At 40.8% G+C, this 26,872-nt stretch overlaps 1 protein-coding gene across 19 annotated transcripts in view; it reads left to right on the top strand.

Moving 5' to 3' along the window:
• MACF1 (microtubule actin crosslinking factor 1) overlaps positions 1-26,872 on the top strand; it is a 321,924-nt gene that overhangs the window by 108,856 nt on the left and 186,196 nt on the right. For 11 of the 19 annotated variants that reach the window (XM_070510277.1, XM_070510292.1, XM_070510291.1 and 8 more), the window contains 2 exons: positions 12,619-12,680; positions 23,924-24,013. In XM_070510277.1, the coding sequence (XP_070366378.1) occupies positions 12,619-12,680; positions 23,924-24,013 (152 nt within the window). Of the gene's footprint in view, positions 1-600; positions 1,643-12,618; positions 12,681-23,923; positions 24,014-25,192; positions 25,289-26,872 lie in introns of those variants that run through there. The other 8 variants (XM_070510294.1, XM_070510293.1, XM_070510288.1 and 5 more) reach the window with 4 other exon arrangements.

The following is a 26,872-nucleotide window of genomic DNA, read 5'->3' as shown; positions in this document are numbered from 1 at the left end:
GAACAAACTTAGTAGAGTTGTCACAGGTTATCGGGGTGACTGGGAGCTTAGTCAAGGAGGGATAAAGTCAGCTGTGAGTCCCGTTATTAGTAAGTAGTATCAGGATTATTACCAGTTTGCAGGTGGGAGGGATGCCCAGTAGGGGCTGCAGGAAGCTCTGAGGGACTTCCTTCCTCCAAGGGAAGGAAGCTCTGAGGGACAGGGCTTGTTTAAACTGACTGGCCTGCTAGGCAGGCTCGTGTTTACCTTTTCTCACTTGCAGTCTTCTGGGTTAATCTCTGGAAACTTGCTTTCCTGGGTGCTGCCCCTCCCTCCCTGCCTTCAGGAACAGGATTGGAAGTAGCATTAGCCTGAAGAAGTTGTTCTATTTAGGGAGCTAGAGCAGAGGGCCAGTGATTAGGCCCTTATCTGCAGTGGGGCCTTTCTGAGTGGTGTGGGGCCAGGATCGGTCTGTCCTGACATCGACAGAGGCTCGGCTTTTCTATCCCCTGGTTGAGTCAGAGTTGTGAAGAGCAGTAGATGGGCTGGGCCATCTGAATGAAAAAGCCCTTCATTGTGTTTCTTCAGCATTCCAGTGTCTGGTACAATTAGCCAAGACTCAGAAAACAAGTTGGACAAACAAGCAAGCAGCCTTCCACTGATGGATAAAGGGATTTCTGGCACAGCTGAGTTAAGTACGCTGACTGCAAGGACGAAGTGGGAGGGTCTTGGAAGGGGAATGGTGCTTTGGGATGACATTCTTGGCTGGATGAGGGGAAAGAATGGAGCAACAAGCACGGGGTGTTTTTGAAGTTGATGAAATCTGCCATGCTAATCTACCTGAGAGGCTGGCTGGGGCTGGGCTGCTCTGTAAACTCGGTGGAATCATTGGAGAGAGACTGTGATTCTTCACTTTGGGCAGCTGTGAATGTGGGGAAATGAAGCTCCCTTTGGAATCTAGGAATCTGTTGGCAGCAGACAGTGTATGGACTTGTTCCTTTGTAGTCTCTCCGTTGTGGGACCTTCTCAGTTGGTTAACACTTTATATGTACTGCCTGAGAAGAGGCAAGCCCAGGAACAGATTGTTGGGCAATGGATGCACTGTTCCTGACTTGGCAGTAAGCTAGTTTACTTCACCAGCTCTCCTGCAACTCTCTAAGATTCCCCAGGTCACTGCTCTGCAAATGGAGGGTAATTCGAAGACCAGCTTCTGCCTGCTCAGACTTACTCAATAACTCAACTGGACTTTTGCATATGAAGCTCCCACTTCCGCATGCTGCTGTTGGTCTGAAAACACTGAGCTGGTGCCACTTTTGAATAGGATGCTATTTGCCTGAAGACCTGGACCCAGTTTTTGGAAGTGCCGTAGGGAGGAGCTTCCTCTCTGACCCAAAGGGAGGAGGAGGTCAGTAGGAAGTGGTGGGTGGAGCCACTTCTCTGTACTTCTGCTCTCTCTTCATCGCACAGCACTTTGGCTGTCTGTCTCTGTTCACCTCACAGCCGTTTTTGAGGAGCTGCAGAAGGTGCACAGGCCACAAGCTGGAGGTTCTTTGGCACACCCTCCTTTTAGGTGGGGTCAGCAGACATAGGGGCGCCATGTGGCCCCGTTACCAAGATGAGCAGGAGTTCAACGCCCACCTGGTTTGCCGCATGTGCTGTATGGGTTAGTACGTGAAGTTTTTTCCTTGTCTGGGCCTGAGGATCCCAAATAGCCCTTGCTCTCTTTGACTCATAGGAATGTGTGGGCTTTGAAGCCTTCCAGGTGTTTTAACCTTTGGGCTTGTTAAAATGTGCAGTGGAATAGATTGGGTGCCTTACTTCCTGCGGAACTTCATAAGCTTGTAGTGACTGGCAGTTAAGAGCCTAAGCTTTGGGTGTGGGACTTTTTTATAGAGACTGAATTCATACTCACACTTCTGCCTGTATCAGGAAACCACTTTTAAATTATGTTGCGTAGTTCTGAAAGTCCAGGGTATATTTTTAGCGAAGTTAGTTGGTTACCGAGTCCACCTCTGAGCAGACTGGATGGGGTGGGGGTGGAGGGAGGAGTCATGACCTAGGTTTCCTCTTTGGGGCTGGTTGCTAATTCTCTTACACTTACTCTCTCCTGCCAGCTACGAGGAGGGAAAAAGGCTTGAAGATGGTCTGGGGATAGACCTAAAGAAGAATTGGAGGCTAGGAGAAGAGTCATATTGGCTGTAACTCAGAGCTCTCTTGATGAAGGAGAAGAGTTAATTTAAATAATCTTCTGTGACCTTGAGCAAGTGGCCTAGCCTTTTTGGCCATACATTTCCTTGGCTTCCAAACTATAGGGTGTACAGACTGGTGCTGGAATGAGATATCAATTCCTCAATTCTCCATGTAATGAAAAAGATAAGGAAAATGTAGTGTGCCTTTCGTAAAGCTAAACTTACTTAAAAGAACTTTCCTTTATTCTGAAATTGCCCTTCCTACTTTTTTTTATATTAAAATGTCCTTTATTTTACAGAAAAGTTGTTATTAGATGGTAGTTAGTTTTTGGATATCCTCACTTAGCAAAATAAAAAGTTGACTGCTCTATGTTATGTTTTCTAATTTATTTTGGAGCATTTACTGGTTTGTGAAATCTAAGTTTGGGAACTACTGGATTGATCGTCTGCTAACATCTTTTGATTTTATACTCTGTGTCTCTAAAACAGAACAAAATTGTGACCCAGATAGGCAGATTTTCACTAAAATTGAAATCACTGTTTGTTTGCTGAAGAGAGGACCTCAAAAGCAACTTCAGAGTGGAGAGCAGAACTAGGGTTCCGATCTCATCTGCTGACTGCTAGGCTGGTACTGCCAAATAGCTAAGCGCTTTTTGAGAAACAAAGCTGGTACTATAGTAATGTTTGAGGCACACGGAGGGTCAATTTTTGTCAGTTATTGCCATGTAGTCCAGCTTTTTATCTTTCTGGTATCGTTGAGATTTCCTTCCTGAGATCTAGAGGAAAGAATCGTCTGCATCTGAAAGTACTTGGAGATAAAAGGGCCCTTTTTCTGTAATCAACAGAGAACTATAAGGGAGTCTAGAATCTTTGTTGAAAGTTTCAAGCCAAAAACATTATTCTCCCGGCTCATTGTACCTCACTTAATCCAGTGGAGGCAGTGTAGCCCAATAGTTAAGAAGATGGATTTTGACATAAACTGTCTGCCTGGGGCTCCTGCTCTAGCACTTAACAGCTATTTAAACTGGGAAAAGTGCTTAACCTTTCTATGCCTTGGTTTCTGCATTCGTTAAAAGTGGATTAACATAGACCCTAACTCAGAGTCGTGAGGGGTACATGGTCTTCAAGCACTTAGCCAGTGCAACCTTCCCAGGTGATTTCGATATGGCTAATTCACAGATTGGTGTTTGGACTAGGTCCATCTAGTCCAAACTGTCACTTTATAGATGAAAATCAGGCTCAGAGAGGGGAGATGAGTGTCCTTTAAGGTAAGAACCATAGACTAGAGGCCAGCAAATCGAAATTATAGACCTGATTCTGCCCATGTGACCTTATCTAAGTTCTTAAATCCCTCCAGGCTTTGATTTCTTTATCTTTAAGGTTTTTTGAGGATTCTTAAGCCTCAGTATTTCATTGTATCTGTGAAGTATTTAATTTTTCTGAATATGATACTCCAGTTAATACTTTAGAAATTACTGAGCTTTTCTCCCTTTTCCCTTCTCATCTGATGCCTCTCCCTCCATCTCTGTGGCTCTTTTCTTTTGCTACCATGCTTGCTCCTGGCTTATTTCTTTATCTAACTTCTGCCCTGTATTTTCTGATTCCCAATAGTGTAAAGAATAAATTATCATTAATAAAGTTCAGGTTTTCTTAAGAAATAACATAATATTTTAATTTTGCGTTGAAGTTTCTAGGGTTATCACTTCCCTAAGTTTCCAAGTCTCAATCCTCATTGAGACATTCTAAGTCTGCACCATCCCTTGGTGATAGATGCCTTTCATGAATCCCTATTGCACCTCTCCTCTTCCCTTAATTATGTAGGACTACATTGTGTTGCCTTCTAATAATTTCATGGCAGCAGTAGAGTGTGGTGGTTAAAAGTCCATGACAAACTTGGATTTGAATCTCAATTCTGCTACATACTAATTGTGTGAATTCTGGCAAATTATTAATAAGCTTTTCTGAGCATCAATTTGATCTATAAAATGAGGATAAATAATGCATATTTACTAGAGTTGTGAGGGTTAAGTCAAGTACTAAGTGAGACAGGCCTCACACAGTGCCTGACACAGAGTAAACACAAGAAATATCTAGGTCAGACTTACCTCCCAAAGTTTACTTATATACTTCTGAGGATAGGAATGATTTTTAATGCTGGTGCCATTATACATTATTGGTAAGCACATTTTAATTGCTTGATCTTTAATTCAGCCCATTTTCTTTGAGTTTACATTAAGTGGTACAAAGTCTCCTGGGTTCAGATGTGGCACGAAGAATTTAGGAAAGCTGTAACTGTAGAAGGCGCATCCGAATGGAAATCCCTGCTCCCTGCTGAAAAACAGTCTTTTAATTTTTTAATTATTATTTGAGAATACCTCTTAGTCTGACTTTGAAAATACCATCTTAAAGTGTCCTTGTAGAAATAGCCTTGGCTCATAGCGAGTTCTCTGTGTATATTTATTAAATGAATGCTTATTCTTGAGTGCCTACTATTATCCTAAATGTTGGATATTTAAGGAAATTTAAAACATAGCTCTTGACTCCAAAGAGCTAAAGTTCAGAGAGAGTAATAGGATTTACGTATAGAGATATCTAACAATTAGAGAAATAGGACTTTATATAGAGATATCTAACAGTAGGTTTTGAATGCTTGGTGCCAAGTAAATCGAATAAACACAAGCATCTACAGGCATCCAGAGGTAGCTGGCATAGCCAGAAAGATGAAAAGGGAGAAGTGGGACTTCAGCTTGACCTTGTAAGGAGGCTCTAAATTAGATAAACCAAGGAAAGGAGGGTAGAAATTCCAATTGGGGGAAAAGGGTAAACGAAGGCAAGAATGTGCAAGGTATGTTTGGAAACAATGAGATCTGAATGGTTGTAGTTGAGGCATGCAGGGGAGAGTCTAAAGATAAAGTTGGAAGAGTAGATAGATTGTAAATTCCTTCAGGTCAGAGGCAGTGTCTTGTCTTTATCTCCTCCAACCACCTGATGCTGTGAAAAAAGATGGAATTGAATTTCAAATGGTCGTAGTGGACTATGGAAACAAAGGACTGAGACCTGATCCCCTGGTTTTCTAGGAGCCATGAAAGGATTTCAAATAAAGGGATGATACGGGCAAAGTGGTGATTTAGGAAGATTTGTTGAAATAGGCTATCTGCTCTGCCTGCTACAGACTCAGCTATCAACTGTTAGCTTCAAATCTATAGTCTAAATTCTGACTGCTCTTCTGAATTTGAGACCTAAGGTCCTGCCAATACTTCATTATTTTTCTTCTACTTCACCCAACCTACCCTCACCCAATCTGTGCTGCCTTCTGTTTTCCTTATCTCAAGGTACCACTCCTCCCAGTTGCTCTGACTAGAAACATTAGAATTATCTGGAACTCTCCCTTTCCTTAACGCGTCTAATCAGTAGTTAAGGGCTGTTTTTGCCTATACAGTGTTTGGGGATGGGCCTGCCCTCTTTACATTCCTGCTGCCTCTGTCCTCATTCATGCTCGTAGGTTTCTTTCTTGGTTTGTCACTAGGCCTGTAACTCGTTCTTCTACCTCATGGTGTCTCTCTGCTGCAGTCTGGCCTAAAGCCAATGCCAGATCAATCTTTCCAAAACACCCTCTGCTTCAGAAAATTTCAGTGATATTCTTTTATCTACTGAATTAAGGACATACTTCTCCCTCCAGCTTTCTGGAGTGATTTGGCCTCTGGCGACCTTGCTAGTTCCCTTTCTCATTACATTGCTAAATGTCTGCTGTGCGTATCCATACCGTTCCCTAAAACACATCCTGTGTACTTATAAGTCTCCAAACCACTGCTCATACTTTTTCTTTGGTTTAGAATTCCTTAACCCCTTTTTGAGCTGCCAAAATGCTACCTGTCATCTACGATTTAGTTAAACACCATGCTTTCCATGAACTCTTTTCCTACCCCTCTACCAGAATCAGTCAACTCTGTGTTTATCCGCATGATTTTGTGTAGCTTATATCTGGTGTGTTATTTGCTTGGTGTTATTGTTAATTATTTACATGTTGATCTCTACTAGATTATAAACTTCATGAGGTCGCAGAACAGGCCCATTCTGACTCTCTATTTCCCTTCTCTTTTAGCTCAGCTCTCTCATTTTTAGATTTCCAGGTGGTTGGTGCTTCTTGGGCTTTTTGAACCCCTTGTGATTTTTTTGTGGCCCTCAGGGAAACAAGCAGAGGCTCTTCTCTCATTTGCTTTTTTAATGATTCATAATGGACCGGGACTGTGTTGTAGGCTATGTCGAATCAGAACACAGATCTTTGTGCCTCAAATGCAGGCTTTCATTCCAACCCTAGGCCTATTCTCAGATCGCTCCTAGTAGAGTAGGACAGATAGACAAGTAAGCTATGATACCTTGCAATAAACACAAGGGGCATATCGCCTAAACTAGTGTAAGGGGTGGGAAAAGCTCCTGGAGGAGGTGATAGTTGAGTTGAATGCTGAAGAAAGAGTAGTCAGAGAGGTGGGGAACTCTATTCCATGCAAAGGGAACAGTAAATACAAGGGTAGGATTGCATTCTGGTGAGAATGTTCAGAAGGCTGGAGTTTTTATGAGAGAATGGAAGGGGATGAGTGGCAGGCAGGCATCACATCATAATGTGTCTTAGATCCCCAGCTAAAAAGTTTGAATATTATCCTGAATGGAGGCATCAGGCTTTGGAATCCAGTGGAGATGAGTTGAAATTTGACTTCATTACCTACCTTGTGATCTCAGGCAAGTTACTTAACCTCTCGGGCTTTATCTTTCTAGTACAATAATACCTATCTTTCAGGGTTGTTGAGCATTAGAAATAATATATGTAAGGTACTTAGCACAAAAGTAGGTGCCCAATAAATATTAACTATTAATATTATTAGGAGGATAAGGAGTCACTGAAGGATTTTAAGGTGGATAGTAACAAGATCAGTCTTGTCAGAAGGATTTTTGGCAGCATTGAAAAGGATGTCATCTTAGTCAGTTTGGGCTGCTATAGTAAAACCTTAGACTGGATGGCGTAAACAGCAAACATTTATTTCTCACAGTTCTGGAAGCTGCAAGTCCAAGATTAAGGCAGCTGCAGATTTAGTGTCTAGTGAGAGCCCTCTTCCTGGTTCATAGACAGCTGTCTTCTCACTGTACCCTCTCATGGAAGAAAGAGAGCAAGAGAGCTCTCTGAGGTCCCTTTTATAAGGACACTAATCCTGTTCATCAGGGCTCCACTGTCATGACCTAATCATCTCCCAAAGGCCTCACCTTCTGTTACTAGCATGGTGGGGGTTAGGATTTCAATATATGAATACTGAGGGGGACACAAACATTCAGTCCATAATGGATTATAGCAGGGAAACCTTTTAGAAGCAGGGGAAAAAGAAGAGTTCAGTTTTCAGCAAGGTGAGTGTGAGGTGAGCATGAAATTTTTAAGAGGCAATTGGACATATGAGAGTGGTATTTAGAATAAAGCCTTGAACTGAAGATACGGATTTAGAAATTATCAGAGTATAGGTTGTAGTTGAAACCATGGGAGGAGATTAAATCATTCTGGGAGAGTATAGAGAACGGCTCTTCTTAACTTTTTTTTTGAAAAGCTATGATTTTTATTTTTTCTCCCACTATGTACATAACACTCAAAATTTTTCATGCAGTTTTAGGTGGTTCCCAACACCCCTCTCCAAACCCGTCTACAGACCCTTGGGTCCATGGATATCTTATGAACCCGTAATACAGAATGAAAAGGAAAGAGGGCTAAGGATGAGCAAACATTTAAGAAGTGAACAGAGGAGAAAGAACAACCAAAGAGGAAGGAGGAAAATCAGGGTAGAATGGAGTCTCAGATTCAAGAGGGAGAGTGGATTTAAAAGGTGAGAAGGAATGATCAGCAGTGTCTTCTGGGCTGGCGATTAGGTGAATGTGGGGAGAGCAGTTTCAGTCAATTTGGGGGCTGGAAGCCAGGTCATGTGGGGGAGTAAGAGGTGAGAAAGTGGATTCAGAGTTTAGATGGAAGGACTTGCCTCATTTACAGAGAGGGACATCTCTGCCAGTGAAACTAAAATAAAAAAAATTAGGGTAGATATTGGTAGCTCGGTTGCCTGTAGTGGTCTTAATATAGTTGGAAACAAGTATTAAATCCTTCTAATTAAGTAACCCCCACATGATTAATTGGTGCCTCAATATGTTCAATCTAAGAATTTCCCAGTGAGCAGTTGGGTTCTCCATTGTCAGTTCATAGCCTTTGGTGCAGCTGAGTTTATAAAAAGCATCAAAAGGAATATCACCTTTTCTTTGACTATTTTCCTCTCTTGTAAGGTGCCTTCTGAAAATTCTACCTCCAGGGTTAGGTACAAAGATCTTTGCTGGGCTGGAATTAAATTCAGGATTTATACGTAGGGGACCAAACCAGAAACGTATTAAAAAGTTTGAAAGTCTGAGCTGTTTGGAGCATTCTGAAGGTCTGTGTAATAGAGTTGCTCTTTGGCTTCCCCGATGAATTTCCTTGCTAAAATATTAAGATCTTAAACTCTATGTGCTGCAATATCCTCTTGTCGTGATGCTTAAATTAGGAAAGAACTTTCATGTAATTGATGGGTCTGCAACATAGAATCCTAAAAAAGGATCCTCCAGCTTTGAGGCAAAGTTGTTCTATAAAGCCCTTTTCTGAGGAACGGACAGCTCAGCACTAAGCATGCTGGCTGGTCTTGGGAAGCGCTTGTAATCATGTTGCCCTTAGTAATTATATTCAGTACTTAAACCTCTTCCACCTGAATTGAAAGTCAGTTTCTTAGCTATTGGAAGCAAGACTGATATGAGACCATCAGGTTTCCCTAGTGCATTATCCTCATGGAAGGGATTGGTAGGTAAGCAGAGTAACTTATGCATGGTAAAATTAAAAAGACTCAATTGTGCTACTCACATCTTCAGGTCTAAAATAGATGAGACAGTGGACTAAAAAGAAATCACATGAATTGCACCTCTTCGTTAAAATATTGATTAGTTTAAAGAGAAATTTATTAACTTTTTCCCTTTCCATCTATGTATTGTTTAACCTGTTATAGCAAACACATGTAATTTTTATAATAAAAGAAATTCTAAAAAGAAAAACAGGAAACTTGTGTCTTCAGAGTGAGAATTTTGTAAAACTAGAAACAGACTATTCTTGGTTATGAAGGTAATAAACATAGGGAAGCAGAGTGGGCCTGGTGTTGGTGAAAATGTGGTGGGCAGAATTTTTAGTTAGCTTTAATTTTGTTTTTCCATCATGTCTGCATGTCCCAGCACACAGGTGATGCTTATTGGGGTGTTGAGGCTTTTACCTGTTGGACTGTTTTCTTATAGGTAACTTGGTTCTGATTTATTCTGTATATTTCTTTAGCCAGTCTTCTCTAATCATATATTGGCCAATCAAGAAAGTTTTTGTTTTAGTTTTATGTCTTATTATGTAGAGTTTTAGCTATTAGAAGCTGTGGGAGATACAAAAAAATAAAGCATAGTTTCTTAAGGAGTTAATGATCTCATTAGTGATGTAAGAATTAAGTGTATTAAAAGTTCAGAACTCTATACAATTATATGTGCTAATTGAGTGATTAACTTGGTAAGTACCATAAAAATTTGGACAACAAAGAGACTATTGAAAACTGGAATTGTCAGGAAAGGCTGCCAGAGTAATTTTTCTTAAACACAAATCTGATCATGTCGTTCTCCTATTTAAAATCTTTCAGTGCTTCCCCTTTCCTTCCCCTTACCATTTTCGTGACGATAAAGTTTGAACTCAGCTTGTCCTGGAAGGTCATGATTTAGCCCTAACATCCTATCGAGTCTCACCATTACCTAATACACATCCTTAATTCTGTGCAGGTCTCTGAACATAAGCTCCGTCTTTTCTCCATGGATTTGCATTAGATGAAACTTCATGTAATAACTTCGTGCCTTCCCTTCTCTTTCTGGCTAACTTCTACTCATCTTTTAACGTTAGTTAGAGTCACTCATCTGGAAACTTTCAGTAACCTCCCCTGTTTCCCTCCCCTACTCAGGTAGGCGTAACCATTTCTCTAATGTTTTTGGGCACTCTATGCTAACCTCTGTTATAGCACTTATCAAACTGCATTGAAGTTATTGCTCTTCTCTGCTGGGCTGTCATCTCTTTTAAAGGGTAGGGACTGTGACTTTGTGTAACACAGGCTGTTCTAAGCAGCCAGGTCCTTAATAAAGATTTATTCAAAGAATAAACGAGTGAATAAATGAGCTGGATTTTAAAGAATAAATAGCATTTGGAGACATAGAGAGGAAAAGAGTAGCATATCGTGAAGAGAACAGAAACAGTATGAGCAAAGTGTCAGTGATTTAGATAAGACTGTACTTGCAAGCTGATTCTGATTCAGTCTGCAGATGACAGGTTTGAAAAGGATGATGAAGGTATTAAATAACTGAATCAGCGTCTAAAAAGATCAAAACATCAAAATATGTTGAAATGACAGTGGTCAAATCTAATAAAAATCCTGGCTTCAAATACATACAGGACTCTATTAAGTGACTTTAAATAGGTTAGACTTTAAAAAAACTTCTAACAGTACCAAATGAGAGCCAGTAGGCAGAATTTACAAGGAAGCAGATTATGACACTTTATGGAACTATTAAATTGGTGTTACCTTATGAAGTAGTAAATTCTCTAAGTTTTAAGTGTCGAGAATATTGTAAACATGTGCAAGTTTTGGCAGGCCTTTCAACTCTGAATACATGATTCTTTGTTGTTGAAGGGATTGGTGTATCAGCAGGCAATTAGAGGAGATAACTTCTAAGGTCCATTCTAATTCCTAAATTCTGTGGTCTATAGCAAGAAGAGATAATTGTTCCTTGCAAAACAGGAAAGGATTCAAGGCTGAAAAGAATGGGAAAATAAGACCAGAGACACAGATGAGGGAGTGCTTACTGAATGGCTATCAACCCAGAAAAGTAAGTAGATACAGTGCATTCACCTGGAAGTGGAGAGAGAGTGTTGGCATTGTTTGGAATGGTACTTATGTGGCTTTTACTAGAGAATCAGTAAGAAGAGAGTAACTGGGCAGTAGGGAGAGAAACCTAAGTGAAGTTTGTATGAATTACTAATGAACTAGATTTATATAATTCTGCCACTTTCTTAAATGTGCTACTACTTGGAGAAAAATTACCAGTGGTGGTAATTCAGGTTTAGAGACTGTCATGGTGAATGTAATAGTAGAAGGTTAGGCGGGTGAGAGTCCCTGGGGTATTAGTGGTGGCAGCCTTGAACTGCCTAATCATGTTATCTAGCATAGACTAGGGTAATCTCAGATGTCCTTAATAAATAGAGTAAAATAAGAATGGAGTAGTGATTGAAAGTTGAGAATTATTAGGAGGTATGAGAGACTGATAAAGATGACTGCTAAGTAGGTGTGTTTGGAGAAGGAATGAGGCCCAGCATGTGGTAGTGTGGTGGCCAGATATGAATTGGAGATGGAGGTCAGTGGAGCCAAGTAAGGTCAGATATATTGTCAGCATATATGTTGAAGTAATTAGAGGATGATGCCGGAGGATACAAGTGGAGAGGATAAATGTGAACCAAGTTGTCAGGGAAGGTTAAGGTAGTTCTGCCATGTGGAGGGGAGCAGACAGCAGGGAATGGTTGATGATGGTGAGGTTGATTGGAAGAAGATGGTATAGGGGATAGAATGGGCTTCAAACAGCAGAGGAGTGGGGCTGATGGATCAGTGGTGTGGAAGTGGCTCTGGGGAATTGGCAGTTGTGGGAGAAAATGAATCTTCTGCAGGACAGGCCTCTGTGGAGCAGTTATTGTCAAGTATTGACAGTCACGTTTCTGTTAAAGAGGTGAACAAAACTGAGAATGAAGGAGAGTTTGCCTACAAAGAAATGGCGGCTCTCTGAGACTTGGGAGAAGGAAGGGAGGGAGGAAGGAGATGTGCAGTGAGGATAAACTGGTCAGCTTTGCGAGTTTGGCTGGTTGGTAATGGCTGGTGAGAAAATTGGAATGAAGGAAGTACTAGGATAGGAAAGGGTGGGAGTAGAGCATTGATCAGGAAGATTGGTGTATGAAGAGTGAGATTTACCCACTGCAATATGAGCGTCCCAAATCCCAAGGCCACTCCACCCCTTCTGTTGGTGGTATTTACAGCTTTGAGTTTTTGGAGCTTGCTGTGGAGGAGGGTATCGCTTTGCTCCCCAGAGAATTATGATGCTAAGGAGACCTTGCCATGGCATGATTTTTGAGGCATGTGATTCTGTCTAATCTGTAAAGTGACAACATGGTCAGAATAGAAGAGGAAGTTCAGGCAGGCCAACCTTCCCCACAATAAGACGCTGTCTCACAGTTCTGTGCTGCCTCTACCATCCTGGAGAAGCTGGGGTGTGGGCAAGGCAGCAATATAGGAACTTGTTGCCCAGATAGTGCTAAGCCAGTGCCTTCTGTGTGTTTCCTTTACAGATGAACGGGACCGCGTTCAAAAGAAGACGTTCACCAAGTGGGTCAACAAGCACCTGATGAAGGTAGGACTCCTTCATAGACGCTACGCTGGCACCTCTGGCTGTATTAGTCTGAATCTATCAGTCCCTTCTCTCAGATAGTTTAGATTGCTTGCCATGTGCTTGGGTCGGTGGAGATACACATGACTTTTTCTTTCTTCTTCTTTTTTTTTAATGAATATAGTCATAACAGTGTGGAAACTTTTACTAATCAATTTCTTGGCAAGGACAGTAATACATGCCATTACCCCAGAAGGCTGAGGTTGAGGAGACCATGGGGTGATTTCTGGGATTCAAAGAATGCTTTGCTCCTAGCTTTACAATATTTAAAAGCCCCTTTTTTTAATTTTTCAATCTGATTAGTTTGTAAGGATGGCGCAGAGGGGATTTTGTTCCCTCTGTCTCTTAAAGTACATGAAACTTAAATGTTTAGTTTAATGAATTTTTATGTGTGTATATACGTGTATAACTACCATGCAGTTTAAGATACAGAGCACTTCCAGAATGGCCAGGGTTTGGGGGAGATTTTATTATTATTTTTAAATGTAGGAGAAACCAAGGCAGAGGCATGTTAAAGACCAACCTAAGGATGAATAGTATGACTAATGTAGCAGTCAAGTTTTGAAAACAAAGTTTTTGAATATTATGTAATAATTACTCGATTAATTCAAATAATTTTGAGTTATAATGATAACTGCTCTGGGAAAGGTCTCCAGTGACCTTTTAATTGCCATATCCAGTAACTTAGTTTTATTTTCTTCTTATTTGATTTCTCTGTAGCAGTTGATGCTGTTTTTTGTTTTGTTTTGTTTTGTTTTGTTTTGCTGAGGAAGATTTGCCCTGAGCTAACATTCATGCGAATCTTCCTGCTTTGTATGTGGGTCACCACCCGTGCGTGGCTGCTGAAGAGTGATGTAGTCCATGCCCGGGAACTGAACCCATGCCACCGAAGTAGAGCATGTGGAACTTAACCACTAGGCCATGGGGCTGGCCCCTGCACTTGAGACTGTTGACTAACCTACTTCTCCTTAAAACTCTCTCTTACATTGGCTCCTAGGATGCTGCTTTTCCTGAATTACCTCTTCCCTCTATGCCTTTTCCCTGTGTCTTTCACTGGCTTTTCTTCCTCTGACTCCTCCATGTTGATGTTCCCCAGGCTCCTAACCTTGGCCATTTTCTGGTTTTGTTCTCTCTATTTTCCTTTGGCCGTCTCTCCTGTGTTAGTCACAGGGATCGCCTGGTTGCATGGAATGCAAGGAAGCACGAGTAGAAAAGGGTACAGGGTGATCTCACAGCATCTGCTGTCTGGATGCAGCTGGGCTTTATGAACACTAAACGTTACCAGGCAGCTGCTCTCTCCTTCCGTTTTTATGAGGCCTTGTAGTCCTTAATTTTTATTTATTTCTATATGTCTCCTACATTCATTTCTCTGCATTTCCCATTGTTTGTGTGTGAGCCGTGGTGGCTATGCCTCATGTGCTGATGTAAACCCCTGTGGCTACACGATTCTGAATACACAAACACAAAAAATCTGATTGGCTGGAGTTTTCTTTTTCTGCATAGGTCAGGTGTCCATATGTAGTTCAGTAAACTATGGCCACAGAGATGGTTATATAAATCAAACATGGCTCCTTAGGGCCACGTGTTTAATGGGACTGCAGGTGAGGGCAGTTTTCAAACTACAACATATGGATGGGGAGGTAATTAATAGACACTTTTCCTGTATTTCCTAAGCCAAAGACCTGTACATCTCACAGTGTACTTGACATGTTCATCTGGATGTTACCCAGACATATCCTATATTCAACACATCCCAAATTGACAAATATTTTCACTCACATACCTACCTGTCCAAGTTAGGAATCTGGAATCACACTATATTCAATCCTGCCCATCATGTCTCCCTTGTCACCAACTCCAATCAATCACTTTCAACTCAGAAAGATGCTTGCATCTGACTTCTCTTCTCCATCCCCATTACCTCTGTTCTAGTCCAGGGTCTCTTCATCCCTTGCCTTGACCACTATGATAGCTTCCTAATAAAGTTTTCTATAATAGCAATGATAATGATAATAGTAATAATAGTTTGTTGAGTACTAACTATAAATCAGACATTCTGTACTAAGTCTTTTACATGGGTTATCTCATTTAATCCTTCATTTATCTTATCTCATTTAAACCTTATGCTGTAGATTCTGTTAATATTCCCATCTTATCAGTGAGGAATATGAGGTTTAGAGAGGTTATGTAACCTGTTCAAAATCACACAACTAGAAAGAGGCAGAACTGAAATTTTTGAATTCAGGCAACCTGAAGTCTAGAACCTGTGCTCTTAACTTTCGCAGTACTGGCCCTGCCTTCTGCCTACCTTTCCAGGCTCCTAGTGTCAAATTCCCCTCATACCTTAAGCTCTTGCTGAACTATGTGCCCTGCTATTTTATGACTCTGTATCTTTGCTCATCCTGTTCCCTCTGCTTGGAATACCTTCCACAACTCTGTTCTGCCTGGATAACACCGACTTAACACCTCCTCAATAAATATTTTTCTGACTCTCCCATAAAGGAATTGACAGCCCTTTTCTTTGTGCCCTCACTGTACTCCTTATGTCCTTCTGTTATAACACCTATAGCATTTATCTTTCTGCTAGATTGTAACTTGAAGGCAGGTATTGTGTCTTATTTTTTTTTTTTTAATTTTTTTTAAAGATTTTATTTTTTTCCTTTTTCTCCCCAAAGCCCCCCAGTACATAGTTGTATATTCTTCGTTGTGGGTCCTTCTAGTTGTGGCATGTGGGACGCTGCCTCAGCGTGGTTTGATGAGCAGTGCCATGTCCGCGCCCAGGATTCGAACCAACGAAACACTGGGCCGCCTGCAGCGGAGCGCGCGAACTTAACCACTCGGCCACGGGGCCAGCCCCTGTGTCTTATTTTTTTAGTATCAAGACAAAGAAGGAAGGGGGAGAGACAAGGAGAAAAAATGTGCTGTTCTCCAATTCCTTTAGTGTGTACCAGTTGCCTCTAGTTTGATGACCTGTAACTCTGTCATGATTCAGAGCCCTTCACAACGTGGTTCCAACCTGTCCAGCTTCGTTTCCAGGCATTCTCCCCTGTGTAGCCTGTGCTGTAGCCACATGAAACAACTCACTGTTCCCTAAATACTGTGTACTTTCACACTTCTTTGCTTATTAATTTCTCTTTCCCTAGAATGCATGTACTGACCTTCTCTGCCTGGCCATTACCCACTCAACCTCTCAAGGCCCAGCTCCAGTTTCTGACCCTCTGACCTCCATTCCTCAGACTAAATAAATTGCAACTCTACCTCTGTTCCATACCACTTTGAAGAGATGCCTTGTGTGTTCACACTTTAGTCTCCTGCTCATCGAGGGCTAGGACCGTATTGTGCTACTGTCGTATGAAGTCCTGCACCCGGGACGTGAGAAGTATCCAATATAGGTGTTTGTTCCCGTGAGTAAATAATATTTCGGTAGTGCTTTATAGCTTACAAAGCACGTTCTTGTCTGACTTGATCCTTCTAATAACCCTGAAGGAGATAAAGGTATTTTATCCTCTCAATTTTCACAACTAAGGAAATTGAGAATTAGAAGGATGAAGTGACTTTCCCAAGATCATATAGCTAGTGAAGAATGGGGCTAAGGATAAGTCATGAGCCTTCTGACCAAAATTACTTGTTCTTTCTACTAAATATGTCCCCAACTCATTCTGCTTTCATACTTCATCTCTGACAATGGAAGAACTGACTTTTTCCTGCCTCAAGCTTGTCTCCCTAAACTTTGTAGTTGAATATAAGTGCCGTGGTTCCCTGCTGTTCATTTGTAGCTGATGTTGCCTGTTGGACCTCTGCCTCAGTGCTGTGTGATGACAGGAGGCCCAGGGAGGGAGAAACTAGACAAACACATCATAGCATTGTTAGAAATTGGAGGCCAGCCAGAGCTTTACTTAAATCCCTGGCTATTTTTCATCTCTTCTCCAGCCCTCAGCCTTACAATTCCAACAGCATTTTCTCATCTTGGGATATTTCAGAGAGAGATTCACTGCTAATCAGAATCATTGCTCCACACTGGAATTCTTTGAACTTTGGGCTGAGACTTAGGGCTCGAGAGTTGTTTTTATAACTCAAGCATCCTTCATTTTGTTTCCCAAGTACACCCAGATTAATGTTGCCATTGGCAGGCGGACTGATATAAGAACAAAACAACCAAGGCTCTCAAGTTCTAGATTTAGTTAACCTAGAATCTCTTGGATTCCCAAATATCTCTTTGGGAAACAATTTGTTCTGGAATAAGCAAATTAATTTCTCTGTGTTATTTAAGAACAGTATTGGTCCAGTCTTAAAAGAGACTTGTTAAGAATGTAAGCTTCTGAAATATATAAATAACTTAATTTAGAATGCAAGCCTATAAACCCAAGAGTTCTGCTTATATGCCAGAACTATCAAAAAGAAAAATCTAGAGTTTTAAATGAGGTTTTATTTAAATTATCCTTGCCATATCTCTAGGTCCTGGTAGCTGATAAAGTATATCTCCCCAAAGAGAACTTCAGGAAAGGATGAGAGGATTAGATAGAACTGAGAACATGAGCTCCTGAGAAGGAGGAAAAATGCCTTTTCTGGTCAGTTCCTATTGCCTTCAGAGGTTAATAGGTAGAAGGGAAAGGCCAATATTTAATCTAGCATATGGAATAGCTCTTCCCATTTTTATTCATGTGTGTAATCTAGAATCACTGGCCTTCCTGGAATTTTAGTTAAGAATTTCAGATAACCCAGCAAAAGTTTTCAAACTCCAAATTTTTACTAATGTTCTCAATTTTTGTCTGTCTGAGGTTCTCTGATTGCACACGGGGTACTAGATAGCTCTGCTGATTCCAGGCACTCTCCCCTGTGCCATCTCCGCTGTGCCGTCTCTGCTGAGCCACATGACACAACTCACTGCTCCCTAAACACTGTGGACTTTTACACCTCTTTGCTTATTCTTGTCTGTGGGAAAGGTCAGGAGGAGCCTGGCAGTGGAGTTTAATTTAAGGTTGACAAAGTAGTGCTGGTTAGACGCAGAGGAGAGGAGCGTTGTCTTTGTTGTCCAAGTGTGACCATATGGTGATGGTTCATAGCTTTCTCTGCCTGGACCTGAGTTTTCAGGGCTTGATTTCACTCTAAACACATCTCAAGCCCCACAAAGTTTTGAGCCTACATTTGGGCTTTCATTGTCTACTCCCTATGCATGCATAAGTGCCTGCCTATTAAGTAAAATTACCCTTTGTGGATTTTAGTCATCCTCAGGGAATCTTTGTTAATCAAGTTTGGCTGGTACCACTGTTAGATTCTTCAAAACATAAGGAATTCTCAAATCAGAGAGACAAGAGAATTCTTAACGGCAAAGAGCCTCACGCTTTGCTTCCCTCTTTCACTCTGCTTTATCCAGCAGGGATTCCCAGCCTCTACTCTTATTCCCTGCGTTTGAGCAGTTCTTTCCCGAGTGAAAAGTCTAGGCCAACTCTAATCTGTTTTTTAGTATTAGGCTTTTCCTCGATGATAAATTTGGCCATCAAATCAATGTGGAATTTCCCTCTTATAGTTGAGAAATATATAAATTCAGAAATCCATCCGAAGTTACCAGGCTTGCTCTCAATTTCCTTGTATCTTTTAATAAGTGTAGATGAGAATAAATAACATACTCTTCACTTTAAAACTTTCTCCTTAGACCTGTTTATTGCTCTTCAGTGTAGCTTGGATCAAGGAAACTGAGCTGTTTATGTTTTCTTTTAATAGTTTCAGAAGAAAGCTTTGCTAGATCAGGTTTTTTTACAGGTATCAAAGAATGGTACATGATAATCCTTGGTTCTTTTGTGGGGGGTTCCTCTTATAATTTCATAATGTTGATAATATGTCATATCGACTCTTCAAGCATTATGGAAGCCTTGTGAAGAGAAAGAGCACTGAATTTGGAGTCAGAAGACAGTGGTCTGACAGTTCTCAGCTAAATGATCTAACAGGTTATTTAACTTCTCTGGGCAATGCTTTTCTCATCTGTAAACTGAGAGTGTTAGAGTTAAGTAATCATTAAAATCCCTTCGGGCTCAGAGTCTGAGTCTAAGCACTTAAGTGCAATTTATTCCCTTTGCTAAAGCCACTCAGAAGTTGGAGGAAGCTGTTTATTTTTTCATAACTTCAGGCCAAGCTTTAAAAAATTGGGAGAGCAGAATTTCCTTGGCTTATTAATGCGTGGCAGTTAGGGAGGGTTGGCCTGGGTTAGGATGGGCTTGGTCTCTGAAAATGTAGTCATTCATTAATTTTTAAAAATAGCTTTTTTGAGATTTAATTCACATATCATGCAATTCACCCATTTAAAGTATACGATTCAGTGGCTTTTAGTATATTCACAGAGTTGTGCAACCATCACCATAACTAATTTTAGAACATTTTCATCACCCCAAAAAGAGACCCTGTACCCTTTAGTCATCACCCATGATCTCTGCATATCCTCCCGCAGGTCTAGGCAACCACCAATCTACTTTCTGTCTCTCCAGATTTGCCTATTGTATCTCATATAAATGGAATCGTACAATATGTGGTCCTTTCCTTTGTCACTGGCTTCTTTCACCTAGCATAATGTTTTCAAGGCTCATCCATGTTATAAATTCTTATAAATCCTTAGATACCACATTTTGTTTACCCATTTGTTAATTGATAGACATTTGGGTTATTTTTACTTTTTTGCTGCTATGAACAATGAATGCTACTCTGAACATTCATTCTTTCAAAAATGTATAAGTTTTTTTCTGGACGTGTTTTCAACTCTCTTGGGTATATATACCTGGGAGTAAAATTACTGAGTCATATGGTAACTTGTGTTTTGCCTTTTGGGGAACTGTCAGACCATTTTCCAAAGCAGCTGTACCATTTTCATTCCCACGAGCAGTGTATGAGGGTTCCAGTTTCTCTACATCCCCACCAAAGCTTATTACCTATCTTTTTGATTGTAGCCATCCTAGTGGGCGTGAAGTGGTATCTCACTGTTTTTTTTGATTTATATTTTCCTTATGGCTAATGATATTGAGCATCTTTTCATGAGTTTGTTAGCCATTTGTATATATTCTTTGGACACATTCACTAATTTTGACAGTGATTTTCACAGGGTCTGCAGGCAGGCAAGGACCTGGATGGTTGAAATTTTTCACTCATCTTATTTGTTGACAGAATAGAATGATTATTTGTTGGAAAGAAACATACGTATTTATGATTCCTGAGCACTCTTGGCTTCACTTGGCTGCCTCCAAAACTTCTGGTGCTTGCTCCACTGGACTTTTTCTCAAGAGATTTGTGGAAAACTTTCAAGAAGTAACCTGGTATGTGCAGAAGAGGTGAAGACTATAGAATGGGACAGACCTAGATTTGATTGACCTGGTCATTTATTAGCTGTGTGATATTGGGATGTTAATGGAGCCCTTCAAATCCCATCTCTGCATCTGAAAAATTTCTGGCATAGAAGCACTAGTAAATGTTAGCTAGTTCTTTTTCCTTCTCTAGGCAGAGCTGTGTCCAATGTGCGTCAGAAACAGACCACTGTTCTCTGTTGTTGCAAATACTCCAGGGACAAAACCTGAGTACACTCCCCTTCCCCATTACCTCTGACTATATCTCTCTGCTGGTTTTCATAGTTATTTTGTTATTATAGTCAGACAAAGACTGAGAGACATAATCTAGTTTTCATCAAAGTTTCTTGTAAGATGGTTGAATTTTGCTATTCACAGGTAAAGTGTAACTGGAATTTTCACGAAGAGATACTGGGGCCATGATGTGAAATTAACTTTACATTTCAGAGTGCCTGCTTTTTCTTTTCAGTATTCTGTGATGTTGAGCATCCTGTTGATAACATGATCTCACTTGGTCCTCAACCCTACTATAATTTATTTAAATAATTATTCGATGCCCACTCTCAATTTTTATACCCTGTGTTCAGGTCTTAGTTATCAAAAATAAATCCCTTATTGTCGTCTCTTCTTTTTTTCCCCCTGCTTTTTCTCCCCAAATCCCCCCAGCACATAGTTGTACATTCTAGTTGTGGGTCCTTCTAGTTGTGGCATGTGGGATGCCGCCTCAGCATGGCCTGATGAGCAGTACCATGTCCACGCCCAGGATCCAGACCTGCGAAACCCTGGGCTGTCAAAGTGGAGTGCACGAACGTAACCACTTGGCCATGGGGCCAACCCCAAATACTCTCTTGAGACTTTTTCTTTTTGAGGAACACTGGCCCTGAGCTAACATCTGTGCCCATCTTCCTCAGCTTTATATGTGGGACGCCTGCCATGGCATGGCTTGACAAGCAGTGCGTAGGTCCACACCCAGGATCCGAACCAGCAGACCCTGGGCCGCCAAAGTGGATTGTGCGAACTTAACTGCTGTGCCATCAGGCTGACCCTTTTTGACTTTTTTTCTTTTACCTCCCATTCATTTATAATCTGATTTTCATTCCACCTCTCTCTAGAAAATTATTCTCACAAAAAACACATTCTTCTTTGTCGGAAAATTAGAAAACCTTTTGTTAGCCCTCATCCTCCTTGTCGTGTAGCATTAGATACTGGGACCATCCCTTCCTTGATTTACGCTTTCTTGCTTTTTTTGCGTCCCTTTCTCACTGCTTCCCTGTGCACCCCCCCCGCCCCCCCCACCCCGTCCTTTGTTGATTGCTTTTCCATCTCCTGCCTTCTAATTTAGGCTATTCCCCCAGGCTCAGTCCTTAGCGCTCTGCTCTTCTTGCCCCTAACCCAGAAAGCCCAACATTTCCCATGTCTCTAGCTAGCACCTCTGTGCACATGACTTCTAAACTTAAATTCTCAGCTGACCTGAATTGAATGCTAATATTTCCAGCTGGTTCAAGAACATTTCCATTTGTAGTTCCTTTGCTGCCATTTTAAATTCAACATATTTAAAACTGAACTTATCAAATCCACTCCCTTTACACCCCTCATGACCTGCTTCTTTCTTTCCTTCTTTTTTTTTTTTTTTTGTGAGGAAGATTAGCCCTGAGCTAACTGCTGCTAATCCTCCTCTTTTTGCTGAGGAAGACTGGCCCTGAGCTAGCATCTGTGCCCATCTTCCTCTGCTGTATACATGGGATGCCTACCACAGCATGGCTTGCCAAGCTGTGCCATCTCCGCACCCGGGATCTGAAGCAGCAAACCCCAGGCCACCAAAATGGAATGTGCACACTTAACCGCTGTGCCACCGGGCCGGCCCCTGCTTATTTCTGTTAATGGTGCACTGTGGTTGTTCCAGGCCCCAGGCTTGAAGCCTTGAACCCATTTGAGGAAGAGGTCTTGAAATCTTGGAGCCACTGGTGTGCTGGAGCCAGTTTACATGGGCTCACGAGAGCCAAATATTAAATTTTGGGGAATTTGTGAGCTGCTTGCTAATCACAGCCATTATTAAAAATTAAATCATATAAAGTTACAATTAAATAAATTATATTTAAAATAAACTTAATACTCAAAACACATCACTTCATAATTATTTTACTACATGTTGTTATGGTCTATGCTCTTGAGGTTAATTATATCTATTGTGTCTCCTTGATGGAAATACTATATAATGCTATGCTACTGTGCATTTCTTCCCACCATCGCATTTAGTAATATTGTATCAGTAGCTTGAAATTGGTCATGGTGATAGTGTTTACACCATGGAAATCAACAAACGCTACAAGTCTGGGCTAAATGTATTGTTTTGTTCATTGTCTAGAGTTAAAGTGTTGGAGAAAATGTAAATATTGCAGATTAAACTAAAAAATGTGTCATATCTATAGCCAGTACATCGTGAATAGCACAAAAAATTGAAGAAATATTCTTTCAATATTTGAATGCTATTGTCCACTTCATGAATCATTTTCTCCAGTTGGGTAATCTACCCATCACCTTCTTACACACATGCCACATACAAACATACCTTGCATATTTCCGCCTCTATACCTTGTTTTGTGAGGTTTTCTCATCTTCTTTCTATAAAAACATTCTCTAATTCTTCAAGTCCTTTCTCTTCCAGGAAGTCTTCCCAGATATTTCCTGTCTTCATCTTTTCTGATTCTCATTCTAATTTGAATGCTTGATGATTACAATTGGAAAGGACTATAATTCAGTTTTCCACTCAAATGTAGAAATCCCAATATCCTAATCTCTGCTTGAAAAATTCCAGTCATTAGAAGTCCACTGTTTCTGAAAGTAGCCATTTTTATTATTGTCTAGAAAATTATTTATGTTGAAAATGAATCTTTTCCTTATAACTTCCACAAGTCTTATAATTCAGTGTTGTGAATGTCAACTCAATGAAGTTGTCACTAGACTTGGAATGAATCAGAAGACTGACTGCCAATTACTAAAGTTATATGACCTTAACTGCTCAAAGCCTCAGCTTCCTTGGTTTCTCCTGTGGAATAGGGGTAATAAATAAATGGTACAGGGCAGTTGTTTGGATTAAATAGATTAAATGAGATTATGGCTGATAAAAGTATAGTAGTTAATGACCAAGACCAAAATCAGCAAGACCAAACTGAGGCCAGTTTTTCCACTTGTGACCTTGGGCAAATTACTTAACCTCTTTGTGCCTTGTTTCCTCATGTGCAAAATAAGAATGATAATAATACCTGCCTTATAGATGTGAGGGGTGTATGAGATGGCATGTAAAGCATTTAGCACAGTGTTTGACTTTAACTACACATTTTTCCAAAGAGAGATTTGTTTTTCCACAGTTTCAGTTATAAAATTGGAATTCTTTTTCCCAAAAAGAAAATAATCCTCAAATTTGCTTCAGAAATATTTGGTAAGAGAGGGGTTACATTAGAGGTAACTGTATGAAACACTGGGTACCTAGCATTTTAGTTTTCTTTGTAGCACTCTGGAAAGTTGCTCTGGCTGGACTCATCTGTGCATCATTGGCAATTGTATCACACTTTGGTCCTTAGTAATTCCTGAGGTGTTTCAGGATGATTAAGACTCCCCATCTCCTGGTCCAAACTTCTAGGCTATTGTTCAGAGTTGGCTACAGTGTGTAATAGATCTGGCTTCAGTCTAAAAAACACACACATTTCCGGTAAGTATTTCAATTTCATGCATTGTACTCCGACCTGAAAATTCCTGAACTTTATTATTGTTTCCAGTTTCAAATTCTTTAATTCATGTTTACTTAGAACCAGAGAGTCTTGTGTAGATAATAAAATAATTCAAGATCAAATAAAAAGCAGTCTGTTTCACTCTCTTGCACAGGTTCGCAAGCACATCAATGATCTTTATGAAGATCTACGGGATGGCCATAACCTGATCTCTCTGCTGGAGGTCCTCTCGGGCATCAAACTGGTGAGCTTCTCTCTTCTCCTACTGAGTGACCCCACAGGTGTGGCCCTCTTACCAACATGTTAAACATTGCTTGTGAGAAATGTCCACGTATCTAAGGGCAAATCCTGCCTGAGCCTCTTGGCTTGTCAGGTGATAGTTTCTATATTCGCTTTGTTTGCAGCATCAAAATAACCTCACTTGTGGGCCCATTGTTTCTTATATGAGCCTAATAGAAGCAGGTGAACCTGTGCAGTTCCTTGCTGTCTCTGGCGTCATAGACAACATACTTTTCATTTAGAAAAGTCCGGAGTTGAATATTGGAAACATCTGTAAAGAAAGAGAGACCTGAAGAGGTGCGCAGCTTTAGTGATCTGGGAAGCCCAGCCCACTTACTGCCTCTGGTGAATTCTTAGTCCTTGTTTTTTTGTTTCAAGAACAGAATTTGGCACGTTAGATTTCAATCCCTAAGTATTCAACTTCTTCGAGGATTGGGGCTTGGCTTCCCCTGGGCCCTTTGTTTTGGTTTCATATCTTTGTTGCCTTACAGTAGAGTTAATTTTGTAATTTTTAGTAGCCTAAAATTGACAGACACTTTTATTAGCACAGCCAGTACATGGTGAATTCTAGATCTTCTCTGGCCCTCATTTATAAATCTCATAAGTAATCAGAATTTCACCTGCACTGTGCTGGACTTGACTGGTCAGTGCTCACAGAATTATATTTGGGCAATTTGGCTGGTATATTTGAACTTACAGTGATTTTATACTGAAAGGTGATCCTTTTTGGTGACATTGCATACAAAACAGGTTAGTTTTGTACACAATCTAGTTTCTTTTCCTGACTTTTAAAAGCCTACAGGTGTTTATGGAGATCTTCTTGGGATATCATCTTTTCGCCAAAAACCATCCAAATATCTCTTTCATGGTTATTCTCATTACCTCTTTCTCCTTTAGTTGATTCACAAAAGCAGAGAGGGTAGGTGACCAGCGAGAGCTGAAGATGTGTTTCAATATAAGAAGAGTTTAATATAACCATCTACTCGGGTGTTAATTTGATTTTGCATCTTTTTGGAAATGGAAGGGTGTTTTCATATTTATTTTAATCTTTTTTTTTTTTAACATTGCATTCATTTCCTTTTCATTTTTGTGTTGTGAATTTCCTGTTACTCTGTCATCTCTTTGCCTTGGTTTGTGACCAAAGGAGCCAGCAGGGCTGAAGACCCTCCGTCTGGTGAGCATGCCCTCCTGGCGCCATACAAACAGCGAGGAGCAGGAGGAGGAAGATGATGATGATGTAGTAGGTCCTCCTGGGGATGCCAGCTTCCCAGCTGGCACTGCAGGGCCATCAGAGAGTCTGAGGTTCTCTAGGTCTCCAAGTAGCTTAGTTACCAGTTGCCTTTTTCCCTATCCACCTGGGAATTTGGGTCCCAAAGAAAGTGGTTAAAACTAATTGTGCCTCTTGCCATAGTAGATGATCCTGGAGTGGGAGTTGTTTTGCTTATCTGAGAATGGTTGGCACAAAAAGAATAGTGGTGTTTGGAGGTGTCAAGTCCTTTGTGACCTGGAGACCCATAGCTTTCTGGTGGCCTTGCTGTGTTGTGTGAGTCCAGATTGCAGAATTGTGGAAAGTTTAGTTGACAGCATGACAGTTTGTTGCTTATGGCTCCACACTCCAGACTAACTAGTACTCTCTCCCCACCTCTCTAGCTTCTAGGTTCTCACCACACACCATGTCGTTTGTTTTCAAAACAGCCTGTTGTTTGCAAATCACTCACTGCATGGAAGATACTCTGCCTTGGTCAATAATATCTCTAGTTGCTGTGGAGGGCAGAGATTTAACTTGCATGTTCTTAAGAGTACTTATTTTTGGTGGAGAGTGCATAGGAGTAAAGATTAGCGTGTGTAAGAGGGGCATTTCCTGCTTGCAGGCTCTAAATTATAGCCCATGACTTTTCTCCAGAAACGGACTAGGCAATATCCCCATTCCCTGTCCTCTTAAAGTCCTCTTTTCACCTCATTGATCTCCCTTCCGATTGCCATGGACTCTTCAGCTTCACAGGCTCTGTCATCCTCTAAGCCATATTCACAATTAGTTTAGCTGAAATGGCTGAGAAGAGGTTCTTGCTAAAAGGAGTTTTCCTAAACCTTTGTCTCAGGAAGTTATCCCAGAGAGGCCTCATCATCTATAGATTATCCTGGTTTGGGAGTGTTGCTTAGAAGTGTTGGGGGGGCAGCCAAAGAGATGCTTCCACCCTTATCTTTCCATGTGTTGGGTTACTTTTTGCCCATTTCAACTTGGGGGAATGTTTCCTCTGTGCGAGCACCTATAGCAGAGCAATCATATATATATAATTTTTTTTTAATAAATTTCCTTTTTTTTTTTTTTTTTTTTACTGAGGAAGATTTACCCTGAGCTAACATCCGCTTCCAATCTTCCTCTTTTTTTGGTATGTGAGCTTCCACCACAGCATGGCCAGTAACAGATGAGTAGTGTAGGTCCACACCCAGGAATCATACCCAGCCTGCCAAAGTGGAGCGCACCAAACCAAACTACTAGGCCACCAGGGCTGGCCTGCAACCTTATGTTTTATCAACCTTTAATTAGTACCAATTCGACACTTACAAATGAACTAGATATAATCTAGTGAGAGAGGTTTTAGTCCCAGTTTTGGTAAAATAAAAGCAACATTGGAAAGTGAGCCCAAGAAAACATTCCAGAGGTAGTTGGCCATCCCTGCATGTACTTGTTGGGCAAACAGATCTCATGTACTTTTGGATGGATAGTAATTGAACTGTGGACATGGCATTAGAGGCACCGGATGGAGATGGTCTTCTCTCTGGCAGCTTGTATGACATGCAGGATTGAGTGCCTGGCAGAAAA

Source organism: Equus asinus, chromosome 5 (genome assembly GCF_041296235.1).
Source record: "Equus asinus isolate D_3611 breed Donkey chromosome 5, EquAss-T2T_v2, whole genome shotgun sequence".
Taxonomy (NCBI): Eukaryota; Metazoa; Chordata; class Mammalia; order Perissodactyla; family Equidae; genus Equus; species Equus asinus.
Note: the sequence above shows the minus strand (reverse complement) of the source record. Positions and strands in the feature narration are given on the sequence as shown.